Source organism: Theileria orientalis, chromosome 3 (assembly GCF_000740895.1).
Source record: "Theileria orientalis strain Shintoku DNA, chromosome 3, complete genome".
Taxonomy (NCBI): domain Eukaryota; phylum Apicomplexa; class Aconoidasida; order Piroplasmida; family Theileriidae; genus Theileria; species Theileria orientalis.
Window position 1 is genome coordinate 1650295 of NC_025262.1, and position 26964 is coordinate 1677258.

General features: G+C 44.3%; 9 protein-coding genes across 9 annotated transcripts; 3 read left to right on the forward strand and 6 right to left on the reverse strand.

Annotated features, from left to right (window-relative positions):
- Positions 1-173: 173 nt before the first annotated feature.
- On the reverse strand, positions 174-3745 carry TOT_030000740 (conserved hypothetical protein; the record flags this gene model as incomplete). The annotated part of the gene is made up of 3 exons (XM_009693484.1): positions 174-2543; positions 2802-3355; positions 3550-3745. 3 exons carry the CDS (start codon positions 3743-3745, stop codon positions 174-176), a joined length of 3120 nt encoding a protein of 1039 aa, XP_009691779.1.
- A 444-nt stretch (positions 3746-4189) lies between these two features.
- Positions 4190-10033, forward strand: TOT_030000741 (conserved hypothetical protein; the record flags this gene model as incomplete). The annotated part of the gene is made up of 8 exons (XM_009693485.1): positions 4190-5026; positions 5142-5174; positions 5272-5493; positions 5576-7097; positions 7251-7607; positions 7821-7927; positions 8066-8699; positions 8874-10033. The coding sequence occupies 8 exons, from the start codon at positions 4190-4192 to the stop codon at positions 10031-10033; spliced, it is 4872 nt and encodes a 1623-aa protein (XP_009691780.1).
- Positions 10034-10296: 263 nt separating this feature from the next.
- On the reverse strand, positions 10297-10718 carry TOT_030000742 (conserved hypothetical protein; the record flags this gene model as incomplete). The annotated part of the gene is made up of 2 exons (XM_009693486.1): positions 10297-10463; positions 10496-10718. The coding sequence occupies 2 exons, from the start codon at positions 10716-10718 to the stop codon at positions 10297-10299; spliced, it is 390 nt and encodes a 129-aa protein (XP_009691781.1).
- An 88-nt stretch (positions 10719-10806) lies between these two features.
- TOT_030000743 (hypothetical protein) lies at positions 10807-10980 on the reverse strand (the record flags this gene model as incomplete). The annotated part of the gene is made up of 1 exon (XM_009693487.1): positions 10807-10980. One exon carries the CDS (start codon positions 10978-10980, stop codon positions 10807-10809), a length of 174 nt encoding a protein of 57 aa, XP_009691782.1.
- Positions 10981-11366: 386 nt separating this feature from the next.
- Positions 11367-13904, reverse strand: TOT_030000744 (conserved hypothetical protein; the record flags this gene model as incomplete). The annotated part of the gene is made up of 2 exons (XM_009693488.1): positions 11367-12953; positions 13041-13904. 2 exons carry the CDS (start codon positions 13902-13904, stop codon positions 11367-11369), a joined length of 2451 nt encoding a protein of 816 aa, XP_009691783.1.
- Positions 13905-14335: 431 nt separating this feature from the next.
- Positions 14336-16422, forward strand: TOT_030000946 (conserved hypothetical protein; the record flags this gene model as incomplete). The annotated part of the gene is made up of 5 exons (XM_009693489.1): positions 14336-15352; positions 15440-15568; positions 15657-15952; positions 15994-16074; positions 16218-16422. The coding sequence occupies 5 exons, from the start codon at positions 14336-14338 to the stop codon at positions 16420-16422; spliced, it is 1728 nt and encodes a 575-aa protein (XP_009691784.1).
- Positions 16423-16510: 88 nt separating this feature from the next.
- On the reverse strand, positions 16511-17730 carry TOT_030000746 (hypothetical protein; the record flags this gene model as incomplete). Its single annotated transcript, XM_009693490.1, is given in 2 exon segments — positions 16511-16525; positions 16543-17730. 2 exon segments carry the CDS (start codon positions 17728-17730, stop codon positions 16511-16513), a joined length of 1203 nt encoding a protein of 400 aa, XP_009691785.1.
- Positions 17731-17886: 156 nt separating this feature from the next.
- On the reverse strand, positions 17887-22195 carry TOT_030000747 (2-oxoglutarate dehydrogenase E1 component; the record flags this gene model as incomplete). Its single annotated transcript, XM_009693491.1, has 11 exons — positions 17887-18658; positions 18780-18840; positions 18990-19532; positions 19634-20105; positions 20169-20236; positions 20410-20716; positions 20828-21026; positions 21108-21397; positions 21486-21628; positions 21701-21764; positions 21986-22195. 11 exons carry the CDS (start codon positions 22193-22195, stop codon positions 17887-17889), a joined length of 3129 nt encoding a protein of 1042 aa, XP_009691786.1.
- A 1031-nt stretch (positions 22196-23226) lies between these two features.
- On the forward strand, positions 23227-23670 carry TOT_030000748 (hypothetical protein; the record flags this gene model as incomplete). The annotated part of the gene is made up of 1 exon (XM_009693492.1): positions 23227-23670. One exon carries the CDS (start codon positions 23227-23229, stop codon positions 23668-23670), a length of 444 nt encoding a protein of 147 aa, XP_009691787.1.
- Positions 23671-26964: the final 3294 nt, after the last annotated feature.

The following is a 26964-nucleotide window of genomic DNA, read 5'->3' on the forward strand; positions in this document are numbered from 1 at the left end:
AACTGACACATATGAGTAAAAACGTGCAAATTATACACCTGATCGGCGTATTAACCGATTTACAATGTTAAGACTGCAACAAAAAACCAGATTGTGCGTCCAATGGCCCATGGTTGCCATTTAAGGCCAAGCGAGTTGATTTTATAGTGCCAAAGCAGGGGGAAAGCCCTGTTTTAATCGCTAACGACCAGAAAGTGTAAACCCGGAACAACCAGGGTCAACATACTGATCGACACCATCATCACCTTTGCGATGGCCAGGTGGTACCGGTGCAGCGGCCTCGGGAACACCACAACCCTCTCCTTGGAGGCACCAGAACCGTGCTTGTCGCGTTTCCCACCCGAAGAGTGCCCCCGGTTCTGGTCCTTGGCGCTGGTCTCCGAACGAGTCAGCCCCCGGGCACCCGAAGGGGCGGCATCGGAAGCCCCAGCAGTGGCAGGGGCAAAAAAAGGATTATGGGGGGAGCCCTCCCCTGGTGTGTCGGGCACGACGATTTTTGAGGGCCTGTTGACTGCGTTGAACAGGTCGTCGTGAGTCTTTCGGAAGTCGTTCGAGTTGCGTATGATCTTGAAGGACCTGTAGTCCACGCTACTTCGCGGTTCCTCGCTAAGGGCTACTTCGTGTGTGTGATCCCCCGACCCAGGACGATCCGGCTTGTCTTGGGTCAGATCCGGGTGGCCATCTACAGTTGCAACTGTTCTACCGGATCCCGAATGCGACTCACATTCTGTTCTTCTAGTTACTTTTTTTGTTAACCCCTGGACGTTGCCGGTTCGAGTGCCTGTGGCCGTCGGCGGCCCTTCGGCCGAGCTGGCCACGTAGGCACCCTCTATGCTACTCGAGCTGCTACTGCTCCCATCGCTGGTCCCTTCAGCTTCATGGGAGCGGTCGATCGTGCCGTCTCCGAGCATCACCTCGGTCGTGCTCACGAAATTCTTGGAGAAACTTTTCGAGATGTTCTGGGAGATGGTCTTCCGGAGGTTCCGGCTGATGCTGCTCGTGTTCCTCAACCCGGTCGTCAGACTCGCTCCCAGGCTCTTATTCAGCGTCTCCGAGAGACTCGTGGACAGTCCCTTCGACAACTGCTTAGACAAACTGGTGTTTATGGAATTTGTGCCCGTCGCGCTGCCCGACGTGGTCAGCCTGTTGGTGAACCTGCTGCTGAGCCTATGTGACACCATCGAAAACTTGTTGCCGAACGTGAACGAGATGCTTTTAGTGAATTTTCCACTCAGCGTATTAAACCTGCTAACACGAGTTCTACTTTCTCCAACCTTATCTGCCTCGCCAACCTTACCTCCCTCTCCATCCACCTCCGAGGTCGTTGTCTCCTTCGTTCCTGACTTCGTGAATCCAGTGTCAGTGGTGTTAGTAAATCCAGTCCCACGTCTATTTAGAATACTGCTAAAGCTGCGCCCAAACGACCCTAGCGATATACTTTTACTGAACGTCGTTCCCAGAAGTCTGTTCGTTCCCGTGAACAGGCGGTTGCCTGCTCTGAACAGCCTGTTTGACATAAAGGAATCGCGAGACAGGAAGGCACTGAAGGTCCTAAAGTTGCCGGTGTCCTTTCTGCTTGCGCTGGTCGTGCTTTCCTTGCTTCCTGACCTGTCCACTCCATAATGCGGCCTCGCCATCCCACTCACGCCTCTCTCGAGCACGGACGCAGTGTCCGTGCTCGAGGTCGAGGCGCCACTGTCGCCCCTGCTGTAAGTGCTGTCACTTGCTGAGCTGATTGTGGTTGAACTTTCTCCCTTCTCAAGCCCCTCTGGCACGTTAGCCTGGTGACCCTTAGTGCCGCGTCGCGGCAGGGACTTACCGCTGGACCCGGACCCGCTAACCGCCGACAGTAAACTATTGTACACGGTGTTTAGCCTATTATACATGGTGCCGGAGGTGCTGTACAGGTAGCCCAGCCTGCTGTGCAACCATCCACTCACGATCTGGAGTTTGCTGGTCCTCCTGAGCTTCGTGAAGTCCGAGTAGTCGCGGCTATAGGCCACGGTGTACAGCAGGACTGGCACGAAAAAGTCACAGATCAGGGCTGAGATCAGGCCCAAATTGCCCAGCCAGTTCTGGAACAACTTGTCGTTGACCAGGAGCCACGTGAACATGAAGGGGAAGACGCAGCCCCAAAAGTACGAGTAGTTGCTGTTCAGGTAACCCAGGTTCAGCAGGTTGTACCTCAGCGAGATGCACCCGAAGACCACGTCAGGTATCGAGGTGACGATGACGAAGAGCGAGATCGAGCAGTTGACGAAGAAGTTGTATGAGCTGTTCAGGATGTCGTCCAGGATCGAGGTCGACCCCAGCGTCGAGAACGTCTTGCTGAACAGCATCCCGAGCACCAGGTATATAAAGAAGGCGAAGAGCGAAGACAGCCAGATCGTCTGCGTGGGATTGACCTGGTTCGTCATCTCGTTGGCCCACGACGGCAGCGTGCTGGCAAGGCTGTAGTTGTCCACGAAGGTCAGCAGGATCTCCAGGAAGCCCTTGCGGCCTACCTTCGCGCCCGCTCCGAGGGAGCCTGCGGCCTTCAGGGACTCCTTCAGCGGGTTGCTCTTCTCTATATTGAGCGGGTTGTTCACGGCCCCGTAGCTCGTAGGGCTTCTGCGCCTCCTCGCGCCCACCCTGGGCATGTGAAAATTCAGTCCTCCCAGGGCGCCGCCACTCAGCCACCCCCCTACCCGGGACCGAGGCACGTTCATCCGTTCGCGCGCGTCGCGTCCAGCACCTCGCCCGAACAGGCCGCCCAGCAGCCCCCTGAACCCCTTCCCAGAGCCGCCTCTGAGTGAGAAGACGCTGTACACGCACAGCTGCACTGAGCATCCCAGCAGGATCAGGAACGACGTCACGTGGAAGTGCGTCGTTTCCTCCAGGGAGCTACAGCTCAGCTTCGTGCAAATGAGCGTGCAGATCAGGTATCCGAGCGTGATGCAGACGACTCCGAAGGGGCGACTCGGGTCAGTCGTCTCGTATATGTACACAAACAGGTCCGGGCCCACCCTGCCCATCGTGAGCCGCGGGTACACCTGCAGTGCCAGCGTAAAGCCGAAGGCCTTGATGAACAGCATGTCCACGAGCTTCGAGAAGGTTATGATGCCGCAGACAATTGTGCAAAAGTCTCCGATGTAGTGAAGGAAGGAGATGATCTTGAAGTAGAAGTCGGACAGGTAGTACTTCACGAGCGTGTTGTACTCGATACGCTGCTGAAAGTTTGAGTTGTGAGGGATGAATGTCATCGACTTCAGGAGCATGAGTGAGCAGATGCACGCGATGATGCAGGTCGCCAGGTTCGCCAGGAAGACTCGGAGGAGCCCGCCCTCTGCGATTACCGACGGAATCGAGTTCATCCCTAATCATTGCATGAGTGTGTATTCATATAAGCACGTACTCAGATTCAATCTATAAAGTTCCCCGGGAATAATGTTTGCACATAGTAGGCATCTTCCCGGGGGAGAAGACAAATACACTTATTTACAAAAGTTAATGAATATTTAAATACTACTAGATGATTCCGTTGAACGCGCCTAAATGAATAAAACTCACCAAATCCAAAGATCTGATTCACTAAAAGAATAAAAGATGCGATTGGCGTGATCGTTTTCTTATATTTCCAGGTGTAGACCTTAAATCGCTTCCTAGATCTAACGTATCTAGTACGATCCGCCCCTTCCTGCCCACTGTTAACGCTACCGGCGTTATTCATGCCAGGATTGGCATTGGTACCGGCAGGAGGACCCATTGCGGGCTATATATAGTACAAGTTAAGTTAAATGTGGTAGAATAGCGCTATAAACCCTGAGAATACCATTCTTGTTTAAAATAGGTTTCATAGGAAAGATATGATACAAATAAAAAATAATCGGGGGTGTGATCTACACATTGAGTGTAACACCATATTTTTTTTCAAAGCACTTATTTTAATCTAAATTTCCACAAATTTTAAGAATTCCACATTAAATGCAATTCATCGCAATTAGTTTTTTGTAAATTAGTTGTTATTATTTATTGGTAGCTGCTGGCAGTGTGTATAGCCAGAATTTCTGTGTGATCTTTGTGGAATATCACTAGTAATATCGTATATAATGAGTTTTATGTTTTATACAATAAGCTAATATTGGAATTTTGCTGAATAATTGTGAAATTCCTGTCTGTCTTGGGTTTAACATCCTTGATGTATGTGTAAATGGTAGACACAAGAGCATCGAGGCGAGTAACTAGGACCACTACTAAGAATATTAGTAGGTCTTCTACGACCAGTGCCAGGGGTAAGAAGGCTACAAAGCCCAGTACTGGTGCCCCTGGTGATTCGGATGGTAGCGACAATGAGCGACTTGAGATTCTGGATTTGCTGCTAGATTCTACCCCAAATAATCCTCTGGGAGCTTTGGGCTCCACTGCTCCAGCCGAATCCACGGATGGTACCACCGCCCGTACCACAGGACGGTCAGACAGCAGTGAATCTGCAGACGTGGATGCTTATACTGAGGTTTGTAAGGCCCCTGAACCTCCACGCAAGAGAGGGAGGAAGCCAGGCAAATCAGCCAGTAAGAGGGAAAGTGATCCCGGCCCTGAAGGGCGACTCCCAAAGAAACCCAAAGGCAAAGCTGATGACCAATTGGACCAACAGCTGAGGGAGCTAAGCAGTCAGCTAGGGTCAAAGAATCCCCAAGTATACCAGCACGTAAACCAGCTATTGAAAAACATATGCACCTCGACAGATAAAATATACTCAAACTACCTAACGGCAGACGAAGCGTTCGTGTTACTAGCCAAAGATGTGGCCCTGTTGGCCTCCAGTTTGACACCGAAAAAGGGCACTAAAGCAGCCTTAAACCTGGTCAAAAGCAATAATCTGATGGTGCAAAACGAATTAATGAACGTATTATACGAGAAGTTAGTGCTGGTAATCATATACACATGTAAAAACAAGGTGGACTCCAAAGTAATAGACAACGTAGCGAAGCTGATATACAAGCTAACAAATGAAGTGCACGAACGAATTGTGTGCTTGAATGCAAATGTAAGTCTATAATGCAATTAGTGGCTGTAGTAGATAGATGGTTAGCGTTTATCAGCTAGCTAGGTAGCTATCCATGAATAAGTGGCAGTATAAACGGTAACTGATATGTCTATAGGATAATGAACACAATCAAAACAAGCTGTTGCTGGTATGTTATCCAGTAGAAGAGTATAATAGATAGAATGAGTTGAAATATTAAAACTTGTATATTTAGTGGTAAAATAACAGTTTATAATAACAATTAGCATATCTGGGACGTGCTCCTGGTGTTGATTTACTGCAAGGAGAAGAGGCTGAGGATTAACTTTACGCTCTTTCTGGAAACGTTTGTAAGGAATGCGTGTCTGGACGAAGTTGTGATTAACTCGCAACTGTACAAAAAGCACATCAACGCGCTGCTTAACCTGATGAACGACGGGTACTCGCAGGTGTACGTGACGTCGCTGAAGCTGTTGCAGTCGTTTCAGGTGAGTAAATAGGTAGCTAGCCATTAGAGTAGGTAAAGTGGTGCGAGTTAGCGCTAGAATTAATGATCTGATGGTGAAATAGGCGCCGGAGGTGTTGAACATACTGATGCTGAACCTGGAGCACCCGGAGGAGGACATCAGGCACACGACAGTGCAGATCCTCGACATAGTCAACTTCGAGATCCTGGAGGCGCTGATACTGAAGCTGACGGACACGTCGGCGAAGGTGCGCTCGGCAATATACGCGAAGCTAGGGCCTCTCCTGAGCAGCATTCCGACGGCGTACATGCTGTACGTGTTTAACAGGGCACTGAAGGAAAACGGAGTGAGTGGAGACCAGGGGACGAAGGGAGAGGTGAAGAGAGAGAATAGTAAGCTGAGAGGAGTTGGCAGAGAAGGGGGAGTGAAGCACGAGGGAATACTGGGATTCTACGAAGCAATGACGGCCTGGATAACGGAGCTAGGGCTAGTAGGCTACGTGGAGCTGCTGATGGGAAGCACGCTGCAGTTGGAAGTGGTGCTGAGTGTGATGGTGAAGTACTTCACCCACGTGGCAAGTAAACTTAACAGGGACGAAGGCGGAGACAGGGCAGTAGAAGACGCGGAGCGCATATACAACGAGCTGGTGAGCAACAAGGATAACCTGTTGCTGATGTACGTGAACAGCCAGCTGACAGGGGACGGCAGCGTGGAGTTGAGTGTGCTAGTGAGCAGGCTGAGAGGGATAGTGGCAGAGCTGACCAACACTACTGACACAGGATTTACTAACACCACTGACACTGGATTCACGAAGTCAGGAACGAAGGAGACAACGACCTCGGAGGTGGATGGAGAGGGAGGTAAGGTTGGCGAGGCAGATAAGGTTGGAGAAAGTAGAACTCGTGTTAGCAGGTTTAATACGCTGAGTGGGAAGAACGCAACGGCTGATAGCGGCAGCGAAGACGCTGAGAAGATTTTTAAGTCGGTGAACGACGTGAACCTGGTGCTGAAAATGCTGGCACCGAAGCTGGCAAAGGGAGACCTGTCGAGCGAGTTCAGAGGAGTGGAAGGCTCAGACGGCGCGCTGGAAACGCTGATATCGATTCAAAGTGACCTGAAGAGACTGCTGCTGCTGGTGCCGATGAAGTTCATCACTGTGACTCTGATAGACGAGTACGTCAAAATGACGAACATGGACTCGGACTACTCGCTGAACAGCAGCTACCTGATAGTTAACAACCCAGTGTACTACCTGCTCCTGCTGCTCAACATGCTGAACGCGAGCTGCGGAGCCGGAGGGTTCAGCAGCAGAGGGAGGCAGAAGTCAGGCAGAAGCGACGAAGGCGGCATCCTGACGAGAGCAAACACGCTAGACAGCGCAGAAGTGGTCCTGGAGACACTGAAGGACATCTACGACCCGTTCGAACTCAACGACATCAAGAACATCAGAATAGTTATCAACGACCTGAAGGTGGTGAGGATGAACGAAATCGATAGCTATAACTTCAAAAGTTACTCGCTGGACCACCTGACGCAGTTCTCGAGTCAGCTGCAGGGGCAGCTTAAGGTGCACCAGGACCACCAGAGGGAGCTGGTATACATGCTCAACGAGACTGGCACGAAGGGTGAGCATATATGTTTACACAGCAAGCAGTGGATAAGCCACTGCTGGTACTCAGTACTGCTGGCTGTATAGCCAGCTGTAACACTAGTGATAGTAGTAATAGTAATAGTGGTATTAGTAGTAGTAAATAGTATTAGCGATTAATGGTGTGTAGGCAGTGGATCAAAGAATGCGAGGAATGGAAAGGCGAGGAAAAATAAGCTGGATGAGGAAATAAGGCAAAACGTGCACCTGATGAATAAGCAGCAAAGGCTGTTGTATAAAATAAAAATGGAAATTAATAACAGGCACCTGCACATCCTAGTGATCATCTACATATACCTTAATTTGTATAGCATATCAGCATGTGCAATTAGTAGAGGAGGCGTGGGAACTGGATTGGAGCTCGCTAATGGAGACTTGTATAGCAGTAGCAGCGGAGTGAACAGTATATTCAACATATACATAATGCCAATACTGACGTCGTTTTCAACATCAAGCAGTGTTGTCTCATCAGGTTCTAGCAACGTTGGTACAAATACCAGAGCAGATAACAATTATGGAAATAATGGAAACATGAATAGGAACAGTGTTAATAGAAGGGGCAGTGGTAATGGTAGTACCAGTACTAATACTAGTGGTAATGGTAACGGTATTGGTGGTACTAGTAATGGTAATGGTAACATTAACAACAATAACAATGGGAGTAGTAGTGGTAACCAGGGCATGAGTTCTGATAGTGCAGGGGACAGTGATGGTGAGACTGGCGGAGATGAAGGCAAAGATGGGTTGGATGAGTTGGAGTACTACAACAACACCATAGTGTTGATGTGTCTGTGCATATATAACATTGTGACGTACCCACAGACAAGTGGCACTGGCAGCGGTGGTAACAGTTATGGTAACAGTAACCATACCAGTAGTAGTGGCAGTAGTAATGGTAACAGCAGTATCAGTAAAGCTAATGAAAAAAACGCAAGTTTATACAAGGAACTGGGAATATACTATGTGTTGTTGAACAATCTGATAAGTATGTTGGAAAATGATACGAGATGTGGTAATAGTGGTAAGAATGAGAAGAAGAGTCCAACGAGAAGTAGTATAGAAGTTAACAAGATGCCCATGAGAGATAATGACATATACATATACAAGTTGGAAATAATACTAAAGATAATAGTGGATTTGCTACACCTACTGCACGTAAACAATGTACTGGCTGGAACAAATGGAAGAGATAAGAATGGATTGGCTGTAAGTGGAAGTGGTAGGAGTGGATCAAGTGCAAAAGGAGGGAGTAAGGGGAAGAGTAAGAGTAGTGAAGCAGAAGGAAGTAACAGTGGTGTTAACGAGGAAGTAGTTGATGGGATATTCGAGAAGATGTTGCAAATAATTAATGGAAGTATAAAAATAAACAGCTACGTTCACTCGATAGTGATTAAGCTGTTGGTAAAAACAGTGCCAATGGTTAACACGCAAACGCTGTTGACAAGTTACACAGTGTGTATGTTGGAGTTGCTGCTGTTTGTGCCACCAGGGATTAGCAGTAACGCACGAGGTGTATCGCATTTTACAGGAGCAGCGACGAGTGGTGCAGCAGCAAAGCAGGGGATGTGGAAGAGAGAAGGTACAGCGACTAGACCGATAGGAAGCAGAGCTATAGCAGGTAATAGTGGTGGTAATAGTGGTAAAGATTATAGTAGAAACAGTGGTAGTAGTACTGGTACTAACACTAACGCAAGTACCGTTAATATTACGACCAGCAGTGGCACCGTAACACTGGGGGATTTGGATAGACTAGTCTTGTTCAACGTGATAAGTAACCTCTACAATAAGAAGTACGACCTGGTAAACAGCTGCATAGGGGAAGTGATCAGCACGACGTTCAAATACCTGCTGAGCGGAGAAGGAGCGTTGAAGGAGGAGGTGCTCTGCAGGTTTAAGTTCTTCTTTATATACCTGTTCAACGTACACAGAAGCACGACGGCTAACAGGGGCGATGGTGGTAACAGTAGTAGCAGTAATGGAAACGGCAACTATGGTAATGGTAACAATGATAGTAACAGTGATGGCAACAGTAATGGTAACAGTAATAGCAGTAATGGTAACAATGATAGTAACAGTGATGGCAACAGTAATGATAACAACTATGGCAGCAACGACACAGGTAGTAACAGCAATGGTAACAACGACTATCATAGCAACGACCGTAAAGGCAACGACGGCAATAGTGCAGCCAGGTGTAAAAATGACATATACGGGCATGTGGCAAGCATATTTCACGAGCTGCTGGGAGTAAAGTATGTAAACGTCAACGAGTTGCTGTTCCTAGTGCAGTACCTGTTGAACACGACGACGGGTGACACGTTCGATGACGAAGGTAGGAGTGGCCTTAAGGATGGCAATGGTGAGAATGGTGATTCGGAGTCGACAAGAGACTCGAATAAACAGCTGTTGTATGTGGCACTGAAGAGGTACTACGAAGATAACCACAAGTACCTGAAGAGTAACAAGTTGGTAAAACTGGTACTGGATCAGCTGTCGTTCAGTGTTGACACGACAGCAGCAGCAATGGGAACGGCGGTCGCTGCCTCCAAAGGTGTTAAGAGCAGTGGATACGGCACGGTTTCTAAAGGTTCCACGAGTGGTGCACGTGGTACAGGGTCAGACTATTACGAAGACGGGGACTGGCATAGTAAAATGTATAGAACGCCGACAGCGAGCATGGGCGCAGCCAGACAGGGTACGACGCCGTACTGCAAGTTCCTGTGTGTGATGAGCAGCGCAGGAAAGACGCCGAGCAGGTCAGTGAGGAGAAGCAGACGCAGACAGGAAAGCGTAAGCAGCGAGGAGAGCTACTTCACAGTCACGAGTGACACCACGGAGTTGACGGAAAACACCGAGGAGACGCTCAGCAGTGACTCTGAGGAGGACTCCGAGACTTCGAGCTCAGAATACTAATCATTTTTACTTCAAAAATCCCTTTATATTTTAGAGTATGCCTAAGTAGAGTAAAATTTAGTAGAGTACGTAAAGCAAATCGTATGAGTTTCAGTGTTGGTAACTGGCATGGAAAAATAAGAGGCAGTCAGTGAATAAGCATCGACACTATTGTAAAGGTAACAATTGAGTAAATGCTTACACACCAAAGTGAGTAAAGAGCACCTGAACATTTACACACAAATTTAAGTAACAAGTGGGTAAGTGAATACAATATAGACAGATTAGAACCTCTCAATGAGGGTAAGCAAGTAGGACACAAACTCTTTAAATCGCTCCTCCCTTATGTACCTCTGAGCACGCTCCATGGGATCCTCGGAACTGGCGATGTCGACGAGAACGAGCTTGAGCTTCTCGTCCCTAAGGTACTCCTTCAACATCGAGTCTGATTCTAAAAGGGGATAATCAGTATAAAAAACGTACTGAGGATGTCCAGCTGTGCGTCAGTCAGCTTAGTGGTGGAGGGAGCCTCAGCGACAGCGTCAGGCTTCGCAGCCCCCTGGGAAAAGCTGCAGGAGGGAGTAGGCCGGTCAGCTGAGGAACAGGAGTGCGCCTTGTAGCAGTCGAAAGAGCAAAACTGAAGAAGGCAGCACTTGTAGCGGTACTTGGGCGACTGAGCGCCGCACTCGTTACAGACCACAGTCATTGGTATCTAAAAGGGCACAAAGGGTCAAAAGGGGATTTAAACAAAGTGCAAACTGGCTTTAAGCCTCTTCGATAGCGGAAAGAAGCGATTACGAGCCTGAAGAAGGGGAGCCGCTGCCGCTGCCGGAGGGCTGGCCGAGGTACTTCACGAGCAGAACTGAGACTTTGGAAATAACAATGACGAAGAGAAACAGCTTAACCTTGTTCCGCAGGGACGACTTGGTCCTCTCGGCGTGCGAGTCCTCCTTGTTAACAACAAACATTGCAACTGTGAAACCACTAAGTGTATAAAAGGGGTGAATTGAAGTGAATAAAATTACAGAAACGTGTGAGAAACTGAAACAAGTGTAAGGGTGAAGCTAAAGTACAATATACAAATAAAACTAACCTCTTACGGGCCAGCGTCAGTATGTATTTTATTGGGTGGAATCAAGATCGATTTTTTTTAAATCAGCACTGTTCCTCCCATATCGCTCATGATTCGTTACTTATAGTCTCCCATAACTGTTATTGCATCGTTTTCTACAGTTAACTGTGCACATACATCGCACACAATACACACATACCAAACGTACAAATACACACCTGCTAAATATATAAGCGCATAAGTGGTAGGCTAAATCACCATTAAAACGGAGCCATCCACGGGTTACGGCGGCTTAGACTGGCACTGCGAGTCCAACCTGCTCTCGAGCAGTTTCAAGTGTGAGCAGGCCAGCCAGTACGACACTGGGTACATTTCGTAGCTTATCCTCCTCTTCACCTCCCTGAAGGTGCTAACAACATTCGAGTGCGTGTGTGCTGAGTATAAGTACCTCCGGGCCAGGTCTTCGTCGTTTTCCACGAATGCGTTTACCCTGTCTGTTAAATCCTGACTGCTGTAGTGTGTCACGTTGCAACAGTCCTGCTCACTGACTGCCTTGCTCTGGCCACTGGCCAGAATCGCCCCCTGAACCTCTTTGAGTGCTGACAAATTGGTGAATACCAGGCGGTAGAAGTCGAAGTTAATCTTGAGCACGAGCAGGCACAGGTCGTCGCTAACAAAGACCCTTTTGCCCCTGCCCCTGCAGTCAAATATGCTGTACTTATTGCTTAGACTCGGCTTATTATTATCTTCAGTACCACTTGTAGCACCGCCACTGGTAGCATTACCATTAGCTGTATCACTTTTACACGTATCAGTAGCTCCAAACCAGTGACTGGTATTCCGAGTCGCTACGTCCCTACTTGTGCTCTTGAGCTGAAACACGTATCTAACCAGGTGTAAAAAGGCGTTGTACACATACTCCATGTTATTTATCCTTAGGCCGCGGAGGAGAGTGGGTCTAAATTTGGCAGCCTTACCAGCCCTATTGTGGCCACCATCAGCCCCTTTAACAAGGCACAGGATCCTGTACGCATAGTACATGTACCTGTCAGAGTCGTCCAGGTAACTCTCGTTGCTGAAGGCCGCAGCGCCCTCGCCCTCAGCCCTATTAGCTCCACTGCCACAGGTGGCGCTAATAGGGCTGGTGGAGAGGACTCGATTCAAATAGAGCAGGTTGTTGCCAAAGAAGACCAGATCGTTCATTATCACCCTCAGCATGCCCGCGTCGCTGAATTCCCGCCAACTGGAGTGGCCGTGCGCGAAACTGCCATTGGCATCGCCCCTGTTACCAATGGCCTTATCCCTAAGTACGCCGTTGTGGCCGGCACTGGTTGAACCATGAGTGAGGTTTGAGGTGGAGGCGATGACGAGGGGGTTGTAGTAGCGCTTAAACTTGCCCTCAGGGTACTTTGAAAACTTAATCAAATTTTTAAACAGCTTGTTCACGTTCAACTTCAGATTCAGGTCATTTATGCGTAGCCGATAGCAGTAGATGAGGCTCGACTCAAGCTGCGTCTTGATGACGCTGTCGTCCAGCTTGTTGTATATGTTATATATGTTCTTAGGCACCTCAGTGTAATTGTGGTCGTGGTAGCTGAGGTTCAGCAGGGACAGCTTGTACAAGAGCAGCTGGAGTCCGCTGGTGTTATCCAGAGGTTCCATTGAACCCGCGGAGCCAGGCTTTGAGAAGTGACTGAACAGGCTCTCGTAGACGCCCAGTTCCTTTGACAAGTTGTCAAGCCCTATTAAGCCCAAAAGGCCTTTGAAGGATGTTACTTTCAGTAAAAGCCTTTGGGCGTTTGTCCTGAATGACCTGAAAACCCTTTTATCCCTTCTGCGATTAGAGGCTGTTGCACCACTCACAGTCGACTGTGCTAAGCCGAACAAAATCGAGTTCGCATGATCAGTATTTTTAGCCTTTAGTCCCGCGTCCCTGGTTCTAGCATTTATGATGACGAACTTGTGGTAGTCGTGAATTATCGCAAGGTGCTTGTTCCGATTTTCCTTCACCCTCCGCAAGTATGTGTACAGCAGCGTGGGAACCAAGGCACTGAGAAACATGTTAATAAACACCACGTGTCCCGGTATAAGGCCACTATCGGACGATGCGCTGCCGGTTCTGCTAAACCCCCGCACACCAGGGGTGTAAACGCCTCCCTTTAAGTTCCAGGTCGTGAGCCTTCTGGTGACCTCTCTGAAAGAAAGACCCGGTCTGAAGCCACCACTGGTAAATATACTGGGCAGTATGCTTGGGGACCGATTGGTCGAGCCGGTTCCCCTGTTGGCGGCCGCCTCATTCCGAGTTCTGGGCGTGGTGTTGACCATTACGCTGTCAGCCACGCTATCTATGCTTGAGGACCCCATCTTAAGGCCTGGACCGATACCTTTGGCCCGCCTACGCTCTGAATTAAAATGCGATGGAGATCCGGGTCCCGTTGCTGTCTTTAGAGTGGCATTTTCTTTGTCTTCAGGCGTGCCAGTGTGCTCTTTGCCATCACTCGGGGGTGCGGCCCTGATCGGCGGCGACCTGGGCAGGCTGTCACTCGTGGGACTGTCCGCGGATGACCAGTTGGAAGTGCCAACGTCTGGACATTGGGGACTCACTAGGCTTACCAGGTACAGCAGAAACTCGACCAAGGGGTCGTCCAAGTCGCCCCTCGAGTTGAGAATCACGTGACTAAACTGCTTCAGAAACTTAATGTTCCGGAGCTTAAGAAGCAGCTTAAGACTGCCAAATGTTCTGTTTTTGTGAAGGTCCCTGTAAACGTTAAGAAGCCAAACGCTCAAGCAATCCTCGTAGGAAGAGTACAAATTGTCCATTTCAAAACAGCATTCTATATTTTTAATATAGATGAATAGATTTCATTCACAAATTGCTATTCACCGGTTAATAAGTGTTGAAAATGCGTATCTTATGAAAAAAATAATATACATTGCACATTGTACATAAAACAGAACAACATGCTACACATTAAAGATCATATATGTTTAATCAAACGAAACAAAATATATAATATACATTAATAATTTAAAATTGTGTAAAACAAATATAATGGTTAAATAAACCTTAAAATAACTGAACAGCCGCACATTTTCTTAGCAGGTATGAATGGACCCCAAAACTTGTTAATATTTTATACTTTTATGGATTCCATGGATTTTTGTATTTTAAAAAGAATTTAACTCTGAAATATTAGGTAAAATTTTAAATCAATTTGTATTATAGACTCTTACACATTACTCAGACACACATGTTATTGGGGCATTTGATGGCTTATGTTTGCGTAGTAAACGGTTTCAGAGTTTGCAATAATCAAAGCACATCAAACTTGATCCTAAATTCCAGTTCAAATATAGTTAGTGGTCTGAACTCTACTAATGGCGCCATTAACTATGATTACCTGTCAAGACTGCACAACGAGGCCTTTGAAAGTCCGCAATTTCAGCTACACATTCCGCCGATTTCAGATTCATTGCCAGTTTTAAATAAGGAACTAACAAAATCGTCGGTCTATTCTAATGTAGTTGGGGAGTCAGGGGGAAATCAGAATACTGATGGTACTACTGTGCCTAGGAATTCTGAGGATTCCACAAGTTTGGGGATAGATAAACAGTCCTCTGACGATGATTACCTGGACGGGCCCTTGGATGTGCTAGAGATGGTCAAGTCGGGTCTAATACCAGAGTATCGCACGCCGAGTTCCACATCTAAAGGCAGCCAGTCGGCGAATAGTAGAACTAACCAGCTGTTTTCATGCAGATTTGAACGTCCAGCCGATGTATTCTTACTCAACTTCTCAACAGTGGACCTCGGCCACCGCGAGTATATATACACATCCTGCAAGGTGTTGTCAAAGTTGGACGTCTTTAAGGATGATGTAAAAGTGAAGCAGGTGTTAGACAGAGTGTTTGCAAATCAAATCCCAGTGTGGTTGAGCACGTGTTTTAATTATTCGTTTCCTCATGGCATCGGTATAGCAGAGTACGTGTTGATGGTGTACTACTATATTGATCGATATCGGGATAGCACCACAGCTAATATTGATGCTTATGGGGGTTTAGATGGTTCCAGCGAATACAGTAAAGTTGATAATTGGGAAGTTGCGTTGAATAAACTGATAAGAAATGGAAACCCTCACGAATTAGTGGACTACCTATCAGATGAGCGTTACAGGTTAAATTTAACGGGTAACGAACTTCAGAATTGGAGAGTGGATGGTTTGTACGATGAGCTTTTAAAGTATTTTAAGGGAGTGGATATTGAAAAGGTATTTATTATATAGTTAATGCATAAGCACTAATAGCTATTTATTTATGTACTAATAGGAGTCTGATTGGACTAATGGATGTTGCAGGTGTTTATGGATGAAAGAAATCAGTTGAAAGAAAATCACAAGTTGTATAATGAATTGGTTAAGTACAGAAAGAAAAGGCATATATCATATAACAAGACTTTAGTTCAACTGATTAACTACTACATACAAGTAAGGTTATAGTTATTAGATGTTAATAGATTACATATGTATTTATTAATAGTATCAGTACATACATGGTTATTAATTGATTAATTAGTACCTGAAGATGCCACTGTATATCGTAACTGACACTGAGGACGTCGACGAGGTAAATCTTCGGCTGAAGATGTTTGGAGTGAAGTCAAATGAGTTGTTGAATGTATTGAAAACTTGTAATTACAGTACTGGTGAAAGCAAGAATAAGAGTCGGAATGAAGGTGATAGTGATGGGAAACAGGCTGAGGAAAGGAATGTGGAGGGGTTCCTCTCTCTAATGAAGTTGAACCCATTGATACCAATACATTATTTTGACAACTCGATACATAACTTAAAACAGATGCTATCAAATCCAAAGTACGATTAATTAATTAGTTAGCAAATTAACAAATTAACAGGTTTGAAGATGTTAGATTGTACTTTGTGGATTGGGGAAGAAGTAGTTACGATCATAAACTAGAAGCGCTATACACAGATAAGTAAGTATATAATGGTTGATGTAATTGTGAAATGAGTTAATTAGTACCTAATGTAGAGGGTGTTAACATACTGTGCATTATGAGTATGTATGCTAATGTTACTATCAATGGGTAACGATACTAATGTAATAACGATAATTTAGAATAAAATACATCAAAAACACAAGCGGATTGGTAGAATTCATATGTAAATTTAACACCTTTTACTCACGGGAGTGGACGCACGGATATAGACTGCGATACCCAAATGAGGAGGAACAAGCATTTTTGTTAAACTGGAAGGAAAAATGGCATAAACCAGTAGATACAACAATCTCAAAAGAGGGAAGAATGTTGCCAAATATATAAATTTTAATTTTAATTGATATGAGTAGTTATGATGTATAAAGTATTTGGAACATAACATATTATGATTTAGTGGTACAGATAACTAAATCTATATTGAACGCGCCTTAAAGTGGAAATTACCCTGTTATGATGGATGTATCCTAGGACTCCAGCAGGTATGCAAAAGAGTCCAAGAACACCCAGTACGATACCAGCTGTAGCTGACCCACTGATTTGTTTTTGGGAGTCCGGCATCATTTTATACAATTTTTCCCTTACATTATTGCTGTCATATATAAATTGAAGTTTCTCCAAAAGTTGCGTTTGCATTAGTGATTCAATTTTTTTGTACGATTTCCTAAATGTATAAAATGTTTCTGTGCTTAAAGTTGAGCCATCTTCAACTTTACTTGTTTCAACTTTAATCTCTTCTGCTTTATAAAGCTCATAATAGTTAGAAGTATTAGTCTGTCTAGAGTCAGGAAATTTATAGTGAGACTTAGAACAAAATTGTATCAATAGAGGCAAATTTCTTCCCAAATCATCGCTACTACAATATACACGCATTTTATCAAGGTTTACATCGTTGTAGTCAGAACCTTTGAAATTGTCAAAATAGTATGGGTCATCATCAGTGTTTTCTATTCTTATTTGGTTAAATCCTTTGGAAGAAAATTCGCAATCATAAAATATAAAGCTGTATGAGTGCTCGACATTGGTTGGACCATTTAATTTGATGCTGCTAATACCACTGTTAGTACTAGTATTATCAAGAGATGATTCGAAAATACACGTTCCGTTTTTTATATTTAGAGTTAATGTGGTATGTAACGCTTCATATTCGTTATCCAATTCTGTTTGTTCTATTGTACCTTCGGAGATTGGCTCTAAATCAACTAAATTTACTTTGCCGTCATTACCGCTATTGGTTAATTGTCGGTATAAATAGTAAATTTTTCTTAATGTTCCAATACCAAAACCAGTGGACTTAGGTTCTGTTGTTAATACAACAACTATTGGACCAATATTTTTATTACTTTTATTATAGTATAACTCTAGTCTTTTAAGCTTTTCATTATTTTTAATAACGCTACTTGAATCAACGGCAATGGTATCTTCAGAACCACTCACAGCCTTATCTTTATTTTTTTTTAATTTAATCTTAAATAGCCTATCAGTTATACATTTAGAACCAGTAACAGTGTGCAAAATCATCATATAACTAGGAAATTGTGTAGCATCCATGGTACTAACCGAGATTTGACATCCTCCGTCACTGTTGTAATGCATATCACCTTCCTGGTTGAAATCAAATATCAACTCTCCCATTTTCAATTTAAATATATATTTTTAAAAGATACCAATTAAATTCAAATATTATTTTACTTCTTAACTAGTGTGTATTTCCAGATCTAATAATTACAAGTATCTAATACAGATATCCAACGTGTACCGTGCATAATATTTTTAAAACTGTCACTAAATCTAAAGGTAAAACGCCCCTTGCACCAAGGCGTGCTCTTCGTTGTGAGTCTTGGGGTCGCCAACTGCAGTGGTCGCGCACGGCAACCTCCCGGCATACTTTACAGCGGCATCCACCTTGCTGCCGTAGTCGTCCCTCAGTATTTTCAGCAGGCCGTTGAGGCGCTCCCTCACGAAGTAGTAGCATCCCCCGTTTTCGTGCTCCTCCTGGCACCAAACCACCGTCTTCAGGTTCCTGTACAGCCTCAGGTCGTCCAGAACCCACTGCGCCGGGAAGGGCGTTATTTCCTCGAGCCTTGCTATTGCCACGTGTTCCAGGTTTTTCTGCGCCTCCTTGTTGTTTTCTCTGAACTCCAGCAGGTCGTAGTATATCTGTCCGCTGCACAGTATCACCTTGTGCACCTTGTCCAGCTGCTTGACATCCGCCTTGCTGCTGCCACCGGCCTTGCCGGCACCTGGCGCGCCCTTGTACAGGTGCTCCATGATGTTCGGGTTGAACAGCGGGTCCGGTATGTACCTCTGGAAGAAGGTGCCCGTTTCAAACTCGCTCAGGTTGCTGAATGCGCCTCTCAACTTGAGCAGCTTTTTGCCGGTCACGCATATCAGCGGCTTTCTGTACGGCCTGTGCATCTGTCTCCTGAGCACATGGAACAGGTTACTTGCGACTGAGCAGTTGACCACTGAGATGTTCACCAGTTTCGCGTAGTCCTCTCCGAGCCCGAGGTTGTCGCTCAGGTCTTCACTGTCGTTGCTCGACTGCAGAAAGCGTTCGACTCTACGTTGTTGTCATTACTTTATTTACCTAGTGACTATCTACCGACCATATAAATATTTAGTAAACCAAAGGATAAACACTCTAGTAATACCGTCTAAATAGAGAATTAACTTAGAAGTACCTGCACGATGAGTGGTCTGGTCCCTGTCCGTCGTAACCGTGTGGCAAAAACATCACAACACCTACAGTGTGTCAGTCGAACGTTTTACAGCCAATGCTGCTAGTACCATCCAACTAGCTGGGTACATTTACTACATACTTGGCTGATTGCCAACTACATTGCTAACTTTGTAATCAACCAACTATGTAAACAAATAGTAACCAACAGTACCTGAAAAGTAGTTCCACTTCGTTTCCGCGGAGGTGATAAACGCGTCTATTATCACTTGCGCTCCGTTGACGAAGTCGCCGAACTGCGCCTCCCAAATGTTCAGCGTCTTCGGCGAGTACAGGCTGTACCCGTACTCGAAGCCCACCGCCGCCAACTCGCTGAGGTACGAGTTGAGGATCCTGACGTCCATGCCCTCGAAGACGTTGTAGTACTTAAACGTGTCCTGGCACTGCACCTGCGCGTGCCTGTGCGAGAACGTGCCCCTCTTGCTCTCCTGACCTGAGAGCCTGACGTGGAATCCGTCGTGCGAGAGCGACGAGAATGCCAGCACCTCCGAGATCGCCGTGTCGATGCCCGTCCCGCTGTTCAGCGCCTGGAGCCTCTGGTCGAATATCTTCTTAATGCTGTTGTGCAGCTTAATCTCCTCCGGAATCGTCGTGCATTTCAGGCCGAGCTTGAGCAACAGGTCGTGGTCAAGCCCCGTTCTCAGCACCTGGGGGTTAAGCGTGAGCTGGTTCCCGTTGTCGGCAACGGCCGAAGAGGCTCCTATGAAATCGTCAACCAATGACACGTGCCATACCCACACATAACTACCTATCATTAGCCAAACGCATACATAACTACCTATCATTAACCAAACCCACCCTGGGCGCCCTTCTTGCTTGCTTCAATCCTCTGCATCACTCTGTTGTGTAGCGAGTTGTCGACGTAGAAGCCTTCGATCAGGGTCAGGATGTCCCTCCAGTTTTCGTTTTGTATCGGCTCCTTGATGCGCTCTATCGACTTCGAGAGGTCCAGCGACTTCTGGAAGTCCGAGCCAGTCGCGTTTTCTATTTTGTCGAGCTCCTCCATGTCTATGCCCATCTTCGTGTTAAGGTACTTCTTGTAGTACACCATCAGATTTGGCACCTGGTCGACCTTGTTGTACATTTCTGCGTTCGTGAACTTCGGCATGTCCAGCTCATTGTGTCCGAAGCGTCTGAATCCGACCAAGTTGATGAACACGTCTGTGTGGAACTTCTGCCTGTACAGGCAGGCCAGCCTTCCTGCGAAGACTACTCCTTCAATTGAGTACGCGTTGACGTGTATAACTGGCGCCTCAACTACCTTTGCCACCTACAAATTCCATTAGTCAGCTCTATCTGATCCACGAAAGCTATAATTCACATAACAACTCACATCTGTCGGATATCTTGACGACGATGCCTCCATGGGACTCGCAGTGAATCCAATCTGATTATTCACAACTGCACATCAATTATTCTCAATCACGTATCTGGTGGCTAAATGGCTACTTTATCATAGGGATGAATAATATCAAACACCTATCCGGTGACTAATTTGCTACTCTATCGCAGCCGTACATCTTATCATGCAAAGGCTAAACTTGCCCATAGTTGCACTGTACATCAACACTCACCTATGTTGATTGTGCCTCCAACTGTGAATCCCTTGATCTTCGACATCTGTACCACCTCGTACGGCATGCCCTGGCCTGAGATTGCTGAGTTGCCGTGTATGGCAATTGGGACCGTCTTGTCCTTCTTCGCGTCATTTTCAAAGTGCTGCTTTGCCTTGACCAGCCCCGTTAAAACTGGGTGTGAGAATTGCAGGTGACTCGAGTTCGATATCATCTGTATGTCCAGCCCATCTTTGACGCACGTGTATCCGTTGTGATACTTGACGTCTCCGCTTCTAAAGTTCGAATCGACGAACCAGTTAGCGCCCTGTGATAATTAAATCAGTACAACTACCATAATTAATCACCAATAAATAATAATCGATACCAATAACTACCATAATCCCCAACGACACACATATATGTGGTAAAAACACACCCTAAACTCTGCAAACGATTCTTCCAGGGGTTTATTCAAAAAGTTAGAAAGCACTCCCAATCTTCCGCGGTGCGACATTGTCATCAGAATCGAGTTCGCTCCGAACTCCCTGGACGACTTCTCTATCGACTCCAGCAACACCAGCAGTGACTCCATTCCGTCCATTCCGAACCTCTTCAGGGTAGGAAACGCCTTTGCGCTAAACAGCAGTTAGTACTATTTATATAAAAATTAGTCATTGGTCTGATAAAAATTATCTAAATGTGCTAGCCACACTCACCAAAACTGCTCAAACTTGACTGCTCTGCATATAGACTTAAAGCAGCCCAGACTCTCCTCTTTTGACAGGTTCAGGAAGTTGTCGCTTTCTATCTGGTCTATCAAAAATGCGACCGCTTGCGAGTTCGATATGTGCCCGAACTCAAAGGATATGTTTCCGCAGTACCGCTCCCTCAACTTGTCGATCTGCGACTGCACGGTCCCCTGAGTGTTGAATATTCCTCCCAGGCCCAGGTTCGGCACTGTTTTCGCCAGTTCTTCTGGTGTCAGTTTATAGTTTTTTATATTAAGCTACACATTATCATATTTGTGTAAAATCATTGGCCTCGTAAACTGTTTAAAAGCCTTACGTACTGTTAACTACCTAATGTAAACCAACTCTTTCTTCCATGCCCTCCACGACCCTGAAGAAGGGTATTCTTTTTGGCAAATTCAGTGGATCCACTGTTGATACTAGGTGCCCATATGTCCTATAAGCACTAGCCAATTCGTTTAGCTTCAGCACTTCGGGGCCAGTTACACCTACGAATAGTGTGTCAAAACTACTACTACACAATCATAATTAAAAAAGTAGGCAGGATATGTATATTTTACCTTCGGCAACCTTTGAAATAAGTTCAGATGCTTGACTAGTGGCTTGGTTGCTAAACAAAGGAATCTGAAAACAGGTTAGTGTTAATAATTAATGGGCTGATGCTTAAGTATTTGCCAGGGAATAAGTGAAGAATGCTACCATATCAATAATAATAATCACCTAACATCTAATTCCAAAGTATAGAGGTCCAAATATTTACCTAATAGTTATAAAGTTATAAATGGAATAAGATGGTAAATAAGGGTTTATATGGGCTGGAAGGTCACTAAAAATGTTCAACTTACATTTTTAAATATTACATTTCTATCAAAATGGTGAACGGGGTAATTTTTACCCTGTTCTAAGAATGAAAAATAATTTTGCCATGATTTTTGCAGATGATTCGGATCGGTGCGATAAACATAATACAAGTATTCTAGGTAGTTTGAGCTTTCGCCATTAAAATTTACAAATTGCCTCAAATTTTGAGAGATTCGAAGGAGCCCAAATCTCATTTTTATTAAAAATATTAAATGACCGAGCCCAACAATGTGTATGAGTAAATTTAGTTCTATGGCCTTCTTTTATGTTTTATTTACATATTTACTCCATTTTCTTATAAATAAATATTAACATTATATTTGCAATAAATTTTAACTGTATGTGTAATCTGAACTTATTATTATTAGCACTTTGCTAGTAATGGACTATTGTAGTGTTTATTGATTATTTGTTAATTTAAATTATTACAAATTGTGTAAAATTAGTATACATGATTATGTTATATTAATCATTTAGTAAAATCGGGCTAGACCATAGACAAATTAATGTTTAAATTTATTATTTACACATACAGGAATAAACTGTAGTACCGCAATTTCAAAATATCATATCTGCTATTATGTTAATCAGAAATCTAAGGCACCTCTACGTAAGGAATCTACATCTGAATAATTATATTACCAAAACTAACATTCATAAACAATGATCAAGAAATATAGGTTATATATAAACGCTAATTGAGAGTAATGAAAGTTAAATTATAAAATTTTCATTAAAAACCATAGGTAATCAAATATGTAAATTGAATGAATGTGTGTAATTGAATAAATATCAGTTTTTTACGTAATCAAATTGAATAAAACGGATATTGTAGCGTATAACTATACAAATTTATTTTAACATCCGGAATAAAAGCATAGAAAAGGTATAATGTATAAAAATTATAAACGAGGGGAAGTAAAGATAAGGAAGTTTAAAAGTAAACGTTTTGGAACAGATTTGAAATTAATAGACCAAATTAAAAGGGTGAGAAACTTATAAATGTTCTCGAGGTCCAATTTTTATAAGAACTACGCCTTGGAAAAAAATTCCACACACCGACAGACATACTGGTGAGTACAATTAACCCTATATACACAATACCCATAATTATACTCAGCTATAATTTCACTTCTCTCGATTCTAGCCTATTACAAGATTTGATTCTTGATCCTCTAGTTTTATTTCAACCCCAAGCAGAAGGTTGATATCTCAGGTTTTTCATATGTTAGCTGTTGGTGTGTTGAAGCTGTTGATTGGTATCTCGGTTCTGTCCCAGTACAAGCTATGGACACTAGCTCACGGACAGAACTCTAGCACAGCCTGGTTCATCACCTATGCGCCACCGGAAAATGGCGACCAGGATACACTGGAAGCATGGCTGTATGGACCTCTCAAAACACCTCCAATCCTAGGCCAGGATTGTCCACTAAAGTGGTTATACGGACCCTTTTTTACCCAAAGACCCGCATATAAGCTGCCTGAAGCAAAGGAAGAAGTGAAAACGGCAGTCTGTGCCCCGGTAATGGAAGTGGCACACAAACGAGACCCAGAAATTGAAGTTAACGACCCTCAAGACAAATGGCTCCAGGGACCAGAACCAGATTACTTAGTTAACTCTGGATCTGAAGGTAACGTATACATGGACCACTCAATCCCTACTGAATAAAACACACCAAGCCCCGTAGTGTTTATAACTACCGGACTATGGTGTGTAATTTTCTAGTTCGACGTATACACGCATATTTATTAGGATTATGGTCACATATATAACATTGATTTGTTTTATGTAGATGGCAATTTCCATTTGTTTAGATAAAATTTGCAGAGAAAGGTTTAGCTCCTGTTGTCTACACATTTTCTATTTCGCAAATTAGGAAGTTTATTCAAAAAAATGCCAGAAATTATTAATATAGATAAAAAGTGTATTCTGTTTAGATAATTTAATATAAGTAAATTAAGTATTTTATGATAGAATCTTGCTATTTATTGTCCCTCAGCCCCAGTGCTAAAGGCGGTAAAAGGGCCCTAAATTAGGGGATTTACGCAGAGAATTTTATGGTATATAGTATCGGAGCATATTTATATAATGGTCGAATTGATAGATCAGTTGTTTGTTAGGGGATTATGACACAATTCTGCCCAAATAGTAATAAACATGATATTAATATAGAAACCCGGATAGTTTATTAGCTCTAAGTTAGGCCAGCTAATAGTATGGATTTGTCCATACTATTAATAAATTTATGGCTTTATTACGTGCTCCTATCCAGGAAAATTTTACCACCCTGTTCCGGTATAGACAGAGGTTTTTTTTCACGAATGTTTAGTCAACCTAGTCCACGTATAGAATCAACTCTAGATACACGACCAAGATTGGAGTTAGATTTAGGAGACGAAATAGTCACAACAGTCAAAGTAAAACCAGGGGATCCTGACCGAACAACACAACTAGATTCGGATTCAGACTCAGATTCAGGAGAAGAGTCAAAACCAGAAAAAGTAGTAGTCAAAAGTTCTGGTCAAACGACACAACTAAAATCGGATTCAGATTCAGATTCAGGAGAGGAGTCAAAACCAGAAAAAGTAGTAGTCAAAAGTTCTGGTCAAACGACACAACTAAAATCGGATTCAGATTCAGATTCAGGAGAGGAGTCAAAACCAGAAAAAGTAGTAGTCAAACGCTCTGGTCAAACAACAGATTTAAAATCAGATTCAGATTCGGGAGATGACTCGGGAGAAGATTCCAGAGGAAAACCGAGAGTCGATGTGGACTCAGATAAGCTAGTAGTAATCCCTAAGTCGGCGCGAGTAGCAAAACGAGATTCAGACTCAGACTCAGACGATGAATCAAGACCGAAGCCAAAAATAAAGCCAAAACAAGGAGCAAAAATCCAGGCACCCCGCAAAACGATACACCTAGAGTCCGATTCAGACGACGATTCTAAGAAAGAATTGGTAGTAGATGTTCCATTACCACCAGATGAACCTGATCAACCGGTTGTGCCAACACTGCCAAGTTTAAAAAATGAATCTGGGCAACCTGTTCTACCAACTTTGCCAAGTTTAGAAAATAACAAGGAACAACAGCCACTCGTATTAACAATGTCGTTACCATTGGACTACTCAGATCAACAGCCAATACCATCATTGGCAATGCAGCAGGAATACTCCGAACTAGAAAACGTATTAACATTTTCATTACCTAAAGCATATGAACAAGAAAATGTATTAACATTTTCACTACCTGAATCATTTAACCAAGAACCTATATTAACATTTTCATTACCCGAGGATGAATTTGAGCAACAGTCCTCGGTACCACATACTCCATTAGAAGATGACACGTACCAACAGCCTGTAGTAACAGTTCCATTACCGGAAGAAGATGACTTTCACCATGAACCCTCAGTAACGGTGCCAATATTAGAAGATGATGATGAACAACAGCCCGCAGCAATGATGGCAATACCTGAGGAGTACTCTGTCCAACAGCGTGTACCATTATTGCCAAGTTTAGAATATGACGCTGAACAACAGTCTATACCAGTACAAATACAAGACGAAGACGCACCAGTGTCTCCCAGGCATAGAAGGAAAATGTCAATACCATTGGATCCAGATCATCACCAAGTAGGATCGGAACCTCAGAGGCTGATAAAGCAAGATTCAGGAGTAGTGACAAGACAGTTTCAACTAGATTCAGACTCCGACACGGAAACTTTACAGGACAATAAACCACATCCCAGACATCAGCAAGAACTAGAATTTGAACCTGAAACTGAAATAATACCAGTACTGAAACCGATAACTTCACCACTAGCTAAAGGAGTGATTACACCATTATCTGATGAAGTAACTACGCCGTCACCTGAGTCCAAAAAGAAACCAGCCCCTGAACCAGAACCGGAGCCAAAACCGGAAGTGAAGCCGCTCGCAGACTTAAAGTTATTTGCAATGGACCCAGATATCCCAGGAGCCTATATAGAGCTGAATGAAACCGACTATGATCTAATGGAGGAGCTAGGGGAAGTTAACTATTCGCTTAAAACATTCGTACACTGCCACCTGGTTACATACTGCAACGAAACAGTATGGAGCGCAGGAGAATATGAAGTTACAGACCCAGAATCTATAAGCTGTGATCCGATAAGCGGTCAAATTACCATCAATAGTACTAAAAAGGGGGTGATGTACCGGGCTGATGGAAGTGGAAAATGGCAATACGTATCGAGTTTCAACTACGTACCCGATTTTAGAGAAATTCTTAGACCTGAGTTAGCCGCTAAGGAAAAAACACCTCCAAGGGAAACTATTCCATTTGACCACGGAAAATCAGAGCAAATTAAGGTGTCAGTACAGGGACCTCCGATTTACCTAGTTCCAATAAAGGAATTATTTAAACTCTTTACACATTACGAGGACTTTATTACAGAAATGGATAACAATGATTACCAAATGATTACTGAGGGTTATGAGACTGACTTTGAGTTTAAGTCTGATAAGAAGTGTACAGAGATTAAGTTTGATAACAAGAGTATTTGGAGAAAAGGAGACCATGACATCAGTGTTCCCACATCAATCAGTTATAATGAAGAAGGAACACAAGTAACAATCAGAGACGGAAAAAAGGAGGTGATCTACCAAAGGGATCAGTTGGGCGGCTGGAACTACCAGTCGACGGCCAGATACGACATAGAGTATACGCCTTTGAGTCTCATAGAAGCCATCACGGGCTCGCCGGATTACAGAACTGATTTTGCAGCATTATTCAGGCAACCAGTAGCACCTACAGCAGTAACACAAGATATGGAGCCTTTTATGCCTGCTACTCCTGCTGTTACTCCTCCCACTGTTCAGGCTGCCCATAGAGACTCATTCCAGCTGTTTACAGATGACGAGAATGACGTTACTACAGAAATGGATAGCAACGATTACCAAATGATTACTGAGGGTTATGAGA